Source organism: Phalaenopsis equestris, unplaced genomic scaffold (genome assembly GCF_001263595.1).
Source record: "Phalaenopsis equestris unplaced genomic scaffold, ASM126359v1 Scaffold001057, whole genome shotgun sequence".
Lineage (NCBI taxonomy): Eukaryota > Viridiplantae > Streptophyta > Magnoliopsida > Asparagales > Orchidaceae > Phalaenopsis > Phalaenopsis equestris.
Window position 1 is genome coordinate 12,339 of NW_018165496.1, and position 8,513 is coordinate 20,851.

Genomic DNA, 8,513 nt, shown 5'->3' on the forward strand with positions numbered 1-8,513 from the left:
GCAAATATGTTATATTATTAATATGCATCCCTACAATTAATAGTGTATTATTAACCCGAGCAAAAAATACTATAAATAATGGCAAGAAAAAAAATACAAACATTTTTTTATTGATATTAAATAGTAAAAATCAACTTATGCTACATCCAACCCTTAGAATGAGGGATTAGTCTATTTTTAATGAGAAAATGCCACAAGATAAAACTTGCTTAAACATATTTACCACATTTAATATCAAATGAGAGAAATAGAAGAACACAGATAAAAAACCTTATGACATCTCCCACACAATCCTTCTCCTTGCCCAGTTTCTGTCACAAAGTTCTCTCTAATGACTTCTCCCATGTTTTCCCTCAAGCAAGCAGTATGAAAGCTACTGCAAAACCTATCGTCGAGCTTGCCCAAATGTCTCTCGATTCATAAAAAAAACACATCCTTGACTATGGGCATATCAATTGGTTCCAATAATCTTAGCCATTGCCTCTAGTTTATTTTGGATGGCTCTAAGGCTACTTAAAAGTTATCTCTATCCTAACAAATCTTGTAAAGATTATCGGCTTGCATTAAATAGCCTTATAAGACATTGACCTATGATGGTTGATGATAGTTTATTTTAGTGGACTATAAGTAGACTTACAACCCTTCCTTAAAGTCTTCTAGATGTTTATATAGCTTGAAGACATTAATGTGCATTATATCTTTGGTTTATCTTTTCTTAGGACAATATGATATGACATTCCACCCCATTAGCCTTATTTTAACTGCTAGCCAGCTTAGTTCTTACATGATAACCAATAAAAATATAACATTTAGTCACCTACCTTAGTAAGCATGATCGTTTCTTAATTAAAATTTATTTCTACTATCAATATAATATTCATATTAGAGATTCAACATACCAAATAACTACCACTTCTGAAAATCAAACCCTTGACGATACAACTAATATTTATCCTTCCAGAGAAAGGGAGCCAGAGCCAACTGTAACTCGAGGGTCTCATCATACATATGCGTGATATTCTTCGTCCTAAGAATAAGTCAATGGTTGATTTTATGGAAAAAAAAAACAACATTTTTAGTGTTCTTCTTATTTCTGCTCCTGCTCGCTTCATAGTAAATCATATTGACACATTTTATACTCAAAAGAACGAGAAAATGATCAAAATACATACGAAGCCATTGGCCAATTTGATTAGAGTTGTCAAATCACAAAATACATAAGAATTAAAATATTTCTTATAATTTATATCTATATTTATATTTTCATTGGGATGTTCTCCCCATGAATTGGTCAACCACAGCTGTACATAACAATCCACAGCAGATGCAATTTTGTTGCTCTCCATATTGCCTCCAGGACTAAGTTATTTATCATATTAAATTATTTATATGTGAAAATAAAACAGCTAATAAAAAATAAATAAATATATTGAAAATTAGAGATGGACTCGTCAATTACGATGTAGCCCAGTGGCATTTTCGTGATTCAGCTGAAACTTAGTCGTTTCAAAATGGCAGGTTCCATCATGCTGGCGGTTCTTCCCGGACTTCTATTTCGTATTTATTTATTGTGCTAAGATTTCTCCTTCTTGAACGATGGGAGTTTTTCGTTTTGCAGTCGATGGTCTAGCTGGTTCTCCAGTTTCTGAATCGTCTTCTTCTCCTTTCCCTCCATTTTAGGTTCGATCATCTCTTGTATTGATCGTGGATTCGATGCATAGGCAGCTCAGAGCTGATGGGTTTTGTGGGTACTTTCTTGGAACTCATTGGGTTCGGCTTCGGAATACCGATCGGGCTCTTGATCGGATACTTCATCTTCATCTTCTACAACGAGCGCAAGGACGTTAAGGTTTCTTTCTTTGTTTTTCTATTCCTGTTTTCCTTTCTCCTTCTCTTTTGATACATGTGGATATGGGCAAGTTTATTTTGAAGGGGAATGTGAAGGAAATCAAGGTTCTGGGGTTTTGTTTTTTGATTTAGTAAAGGTATTTGTGTTGATTCTGGTTGTTGGAGCCGTGGATGAAGCTAAACGGGGTTTTGATGTCTCGGGGGTGGCGTTCTTCTGTTTGTGATTGAGCTGATTTTATTCGAATTGTGCATGGGTTTTCGTTTGTTTTTTATCTATGCTTCCATGTCTCTCACATAACAGTTATGTTCTTCCTAATGATACTTCTGTTCTTGATTTATTTGGATGTTCAAGGTAATTTTGAAACTGCGTCAATTTTTTATTTGTATAATTTTTTTTTTTTTTTTTTTTGCATCAAATTTCTTTATTGTATATGAATTTGGCCATCTGATCTTCATGATAGTAATAATTAGTGCAATTTAGAACTTTGTGGATGATGAAGGTGTTGTTATATGTGCTTTTGGCAGGAACCCATTGTTAGACCTCTGATTGAGCTAGATTCAAAGAGCTTGCATAAAGTCCTACCGGAGATTCCAGCTTGGTTGAAGAATCCTGACTATGACAGAGTAATTTTTACTCTTTATTTGTTTTACATAATTGATATTTTGGCTTTTATGCCAATATTCAAGCACCAGCAGGCTTGTGTCTCACCTTTTTTATGATTATGGTGCTCATCTTGGATTGGGTATTATTTATTTTATTTTCTGTTATTATTATTATCTTGATGCAATGGTTTTATTTTGTGGCAATGGTCATGACTCCATGGCACCATTATGGAGGATCTCTGCTCGCACCATGGAGGTGAGAGTTTGAGCGCATTAACTTGGAACAATTATGATTCCCTTGAGGAAAAAAATAGACAAATTGTTTTGGTAAAAGTAAGAAAAATTATATAACAGTTTTATCCTGCTTTCTGGATTGCATTTCATGACAAATGTTATATGACTTTTGACTTGCTTATAATGAAATTGTTGTTGAAATTTTTTGTTTTTAAAAAAACCTTGTTATGATGCTTTTTTGGATTATTTCAGGGCAAAGATTGCCTATAGTTGGACTGTATGTTTTTTTTTTTGTTTTTTTGGCCTTTTTATAGTGGAAATGTGGTGGATTGATCTATCTATGGTAATTAACTGATAGCAATTTAAAATTATTCTGATGAATTATATATTCTTATAAATTGTATGATTTAAACAGTAGGATAGCAGGTTCTACCCTCTATAACTTCAATGAAAGTCAATTTTTTTTTGTCCACATGGTCAAGTTAGCAGATCATGGTTAGCAAATTTAATCATTTACATGAATGATTTAAATTATTACACATAAATGTCACTTATCTCAAAAAAAATTTGTGCTTTTGTGAACTCTGCAAGATATTGTGAAGTAAATTTTATTTAGGTGTTACGATATTCATGGGAAATTCCCCAGCAACTTCAAGATATGTAAGAATTTTGAACATATGATTTTTTATATTCACAATTGTCATTTCATGATCCATTTGATGGGATTTTCAATTTGCTGATTCACTCTCGTTTGTTGAACTACATCACTGTTATGCTTTGAGCGATAATCCAAATTTTGAGTTGTCTCATTCTGCCTTGTGCCAACAATTTAATATCTTAGATTTTATTCTTATTTCAAGGAAAAAATTTAGATCGTTTGATTTTATTTTCTTTCTATAAATGTTAAGATGGTTATTTTTGTACTAACTTTTAGTATTTAAATTGCATAATCACGCATTGTGATGCTCACATACTTAACAATAACCTATCATTATGCCTTTGAAATAAAAATTTTCCAAAAAAGAAAAATCAATGAATTAAACATTTTTTTGTTCTATCATACCAAATGATATTTTCCAATGTGATGAATGACACAATCAATGAGATACAAAATGAAAAAGAAAGAAATAACTACGTGGATATTTCGTTGAGATTCTTTTGAATTTAACACCTAATAGGCGACCAAAAGAGTGAATAATTTCATTATAAAAAATTGCAAAGCTTAAAAAGTTTGTTTTTGAAGTTCATTTTGCTTATATTTTGAAACATTAGTTGTTTTTATAGGCAAAATTAATGATCTTTATATTATGTGATTTGCGCAGGTTGATTGGATGAACAAGTTTCTCTTTGACATGTGGCCCTACTTAAACAAGGTTGCTCACCTATTGCGTTTTTTTTATTTTTTAGCTATCAAGTGACATTATTTTCTTTGACTGCATCGTTAACTGCTTTCCTTGTCTCTTCTATGAACAGGGGATATGCAATACAATTAGAGTCACATTGAGACCCATATTCGACCAATACATTGGGAAGTATTGCATAGAATCCATTGATTTTGATGACCTTACACTTGGCAGTTTTCCTCCTATGATTCATGGTGTGTCTTCATCACCCCAACTCTTATCCCTGGTATAGAATGAAATATTTATTGTTTGCTTTGTGATGTTAAGCATGTCTATTTTTGAAGTGATACATGTGAGCTTAAGAGGATTCAATTTAGTCTCACAACATAGTTAAAAAATATATTAATATACAAATACTATATGGCTAGTTCTCACCCCCAAGGTTAAAAACTTCGTATCTAATGTAGTTTGTGAGGGGATTAATGCATTTGTAGCCTTTTTTTTGAGGACACATTAACCTAAAAAATGTAGCTGGTGTATTTGGGGGCTGGTTTGTTTGTAGGAGGTAGCCATGGAAAGAATTGGCAACTAATGGTATTGAGATGAGTGTATGTAGTTTGCTATAGTGAAATAGTTGGTAGGGTGAGAGGTTATTCATGATGAGTAAGGGGTTTTGATTTATAAGATATACGGATGTGAAAACTTTATTAGCAGGGAATTAGAATGAGATAAGGAAATAATGGAGATAGTTGGTAGATAGAATTTTCTGTATTCCATTCATCCTTAATGCATACAATTGCTGAGAGTTTGTTTCAGCTGTACATAATTTGTTAAAGTTTAATGGCTGAGATTGAACTGTACAGGTAATTTAATCTCTGTTTCAATTTTCTTATTCTTAATATTGGTTAATCTAGTTAGTAGTAATCTTGCTGAGATGAAATTGTTATTTTTCTCTTACCGGGAGCTTCTCTGGGTTGGGCTTCTTATATGAATACTGTTGAATGTCTAAATACTTCATTTCCAACTGTCAAAATAGTCGCCTGACTGTTTACATGAGGTCAATTTAGTCCCAAAACCTATAAAAATACCAAATTAGTCTCCAAACTCATTAAATTGGGGCTAACATAGTCATCTATGGGAATTATTTAGGAACCATTTCGACCCTTATTAAAAGAGTCTAGAAACTAAATTGAAACTATAGACTCTGAGACTAAAATATCCTCATGCAAATAGTCAGATGACTATTTTGACACTTTCTCTTTCATTTTCCTTTTAGGGAACCCGAGTAAGAATTTCAATCTGATGTCTGATTCTACATTCCAACAGGTATTAAAGTTATAGAGACTCAAGAAAATGAACTAGTTATTGAGCCAAGGGTTAGATGGGCTGGCAACTGCAGCGTCACCGTATCTCTGAAGCTTTTGTCTTTTAAATTTACAGTGCAAGTGAGAATTCACACCAGATAATAGCTAGTGATAATTAATTTTATTTGTTACTGCTTGCAACTCATGCAGCCTGAACACCATATATTTCCACAGTTGTTGGATTTACAAACATTCTTGGCCCCTCGAATTACTCTAAAGCCGCTAGTTTCGAGCTTCCCATGCTTTGCAAGTATAATTGTTTCTTTGGTTGAAAAGGTAATTACTAATTTGAATTGTTTTGCTCTTTCATTATAACTTGTATAAGATTATTACATTCAATTGTTGACAGTCCTACATTATGATTGTAGCCTTTTGTTGACTTTGGGCTCAAACTACTTGGCGCAGACATCATGGCTATTCCTATTTTATATCGCTTTGCTCAGGTTTTAACTTTAAACTTACATTATTCAGCATAAATTATCTGGAAAACATGCAATCTTTGTAGAATTTTGAAATGATTTAATAACAATGCTTTAAGTCTTAATACAGTTCAAAGTTGGAGTAGGAACTGACTATAATCTCTATGATATTGCTTTTAGGATAAGATTGCATCTGAAATCTCAAATCTGTACCATTGGCCTAATGATATGGAAATACCAATACTGGATAATCTCAGGTTATATTCTGTAATTAAAGCTATGTTTGGGTTTGCATGTCATATATTCTATTTTTTTGGTGAAATCCTTGTTATTTTTTAAACTTAATATAAGCCTCTTCTGCAATAATCGTTACTGTTTTTCTTGGACAGTATAATTGAATCTCAACAAGTTCCTTAATTTTTCTATTCCAAACCAGTCGCAGCAAATGCTGTCTATGATCTGACATACATATTTTTATTGACTTCCGGTCCTTTTATTGCAGTTTAGCCACCAAGAAACCTGTTGGCATATTGCATGTAAAGGTTGTGCGCGCAATTAATCTCCTAAAGATGGACATTCTTGGTAAATCTGATCCTTATGTCAAACTGAGTTTGAGTGAGGATAGACTGCCCTCAAAGAAAACCTCTGTAAAGATGAGCAATCTGAATCCTGAATGGTACGAAAATTTCAAGTTTATTGTGAAAGATCCTCAAACCCAAGTTCTTCAGCTACATCTGTATGACTGGGAAAAGGTTTAGCTCCAAACATTAGGGTCGAATATGGCTTTGACTGCATAATATATCAGTTCCAACTTTAGTTATCCTTCAACGTGCGCTCTATAATTTGTGTTTTCGTTTAATGCAGGTTAAAGCACATGATAAATTGGGCATGCAGGTTGTGCCACTGAGCTCACTCGTTCCTCATGAAATGAAGGAAATTACTCTTGATCTTTTGAAGAACATGAACCCAAATGACCCCCATAATAAGAAGGATAGAGGGAAACTTGTGCTAGAATTGACTTTTGAACCGTTTAGAGAAGAATTTAGTGGAGTTTTAGGTGGTGAACGAAAGCTCAGTGGACTGGCAAGAAGTTATTCGCTAGATAGCACATCTGGTAGTGGGGTTCTTTCTGTAAATATTGAAAGTGCTGAACATGTTGAGGGGAAGCATCACAACAATCCCTATGCAGTAATTCTTTTTAGAGGAGAAACTAAGAAGACGAAGGTAAAAATTCATTACTTCTGTTCAATATCCTCTAGTCATATATTATTTATTAAAGAAATTTACATACATGCCATACAATCCTTATATATTTGCATTTCTACATTTCTCACACCTAGTTTGATATTTACACTTATAACCTATGCATGAAAAGGAGTACTTCACTTTTAGAAGGATAGTAATGGTGGTATTTTTGGTGTGATGTTAAAGAATTTTTATGTATTTACATAGCTATTATTTTCATTTTTGTTTAATTTTTGTTATATTTATATTAGGCCGTTAAGAGAAGCAGGGATCCAAGGTGGAATGAAGGCTTTCAGTTCATGTTAGAGGAGCCACCAGTCAATGATTTCATTCACATTGAAGTCATTAGCAAGAGAAGGGGCTTTAATTTTTATGGCAAGGTTGGAAAGATTGAAACTTCGCTCATACTTTTGGAGCTTTTTGCAATCCAAATTACTCGAATTTTGAAATGCTTTGTTTGCTCTGCAGGAATCTCTGGGACATGTCGATCTTAAGCTCGCAGATGTTATCAATAATGGTCGAATCAATGAGAAATTTCATCTCATAAACTCCAAGAATGGTGTGATTCACGTTGAACTCACATGGAGCACTGTCTGAACAATCCGGTTAAAGGTACTGTAAATTTTTCACTTGAATTCTACTTGACAGTGGAGTATATATAACATTTTATAAATTTCTATACCATTTTGTATTCAATTAAAAAAAATATTTTTTTGAACCACATATTTGAGGTCTGTATGATTATCATAATGGCTGTAGAAACTATTATCAAGTCCATTTTTTGTCAGTTGGAATGAATTCTCCTTGTTTATTGATTGTTTGTGCTGGAGATATATGATCTGTAATAATGAAGAAAATATATTCCAGAGGTGATGGATTGGATATATCTCCTGTTTAGTAGTTTTAAGGGTATTTAAGTATGAATTAGTTTAGTTGCTAATAGTGATTATTTAGACATTAAGGTCATATAGATGAAAATTGAGGAATTAATAAAGTTTAGGGTTCAAGAGTAAAGCCCAAATTATTCTCTTAGGACTCATGTATTTGGATGTGGATAGAAATGTTTTAAGAAAAAAAATGATTTGGATTTCAGTATTTATTTTGAATCATTTTAAGGGAAATTTGAATGTATTGGTAGAATTCAAAACTCACTTTTTTTTTTCTAATTAGATTGAGGTGTTGTTTACACAACAACAACAACAACAACAACAAAGCCTTAATCCCACTACGTGGGGTCGGCTACATGAATCCTTTTTCTCCATTGCGTCCTATTTAGTGTCATATTTTCATTTAGTTCTAGTAAATTAAGATCATTTTTAATACAATAAGCCCAAGTCTTCCTAGGTCTACCTCTGCCTTTCTTAACACAAGTTGAATCTAAAACATCTACTCTCCTAATCAGATCATCAGATGGTCGAGGTTTAATGTGACCAAACCATCTAAGACGACTTTCTCTA

At 33.0% G+C, this 8,513-nt stretch overlaps 1 protein-coding gene across 3 annotated transcripts; it reads left to right on the forward strand.

Moving 5' to 3' along the window:
* Positions 1–1,465: 1,465 nt before the first annotated feature.
* LOC110032917 (synaptotagmin-3-like) lies at positions 1,466–7,825 on the forward strand. Of its 3 annotated transcripts, none has more exons than XM_020736706.1 (13): positions 1,466–1,518; positions 1,681–1,849; positions 2,374–2,472; positions 4,008–4,058; positions 4,159–4,282; positions 5,355–5,473; positions 5,567–5,668; positions 5,761–5,835; positions 5,992–6,068; positions 6,314–6,563; positions 6,676–7,035; positions 7,308–7,436; positions 7,525–7,825. In XM_020736706.1, exons 2-13 carry the CDS (start codon positions 1,736–1,738, stop codon positions 7,651–7,653), a joined length of 1,629 nt encoding a protein of 542 aa, XP_020592365.1. In that variant the 5' UTR covers positions 1,466–1,518; positions 1,681–1,735; the 3' UTR covers positions 7,654–7,825. The 3 variants fall into 3 exon arrangements, with proteins under 3 accessions (XP_020592365.1, XP_020592366.1, XP_020592364.1); XM_020736707.1 differs by lacking the exon at positions 1,466–1,518 and adding an exon at positions 1,537–1,570; XM_020736705.1 differs by lacking the exon at positions 1,466–1,518 and having other exon boundaries at positions 1,582–1,849.
* The last annotated feature ends 688 nt before the right edge of the window (positions 7,826–8,513 follow it).

Bases quoted from the DNA above. Each gene is read 5' to 3' on its own strand.
- LOC110032917 (XM_020736706.1), top strand. From the start codon at position 1,736: ATGGGTTTTGTGGGTACTTTCTTGGAACTCATTGGGTTCGGCTTCGGA. The intron at 4,059-4,158 runs GTTGCTCACCTA...TTCTATGAACAG, and splicing joins TGTGGCCCTACTTAAACAAG to GGGATATGCAATACAATTAG. The intron at 4,283-5,354 runs GTGTGTCTTCAT...ACATTCCAACAG, and splicing joins TTTTCCTCCTATGATTCATG to GTATTAAAGTTATAGAGACT.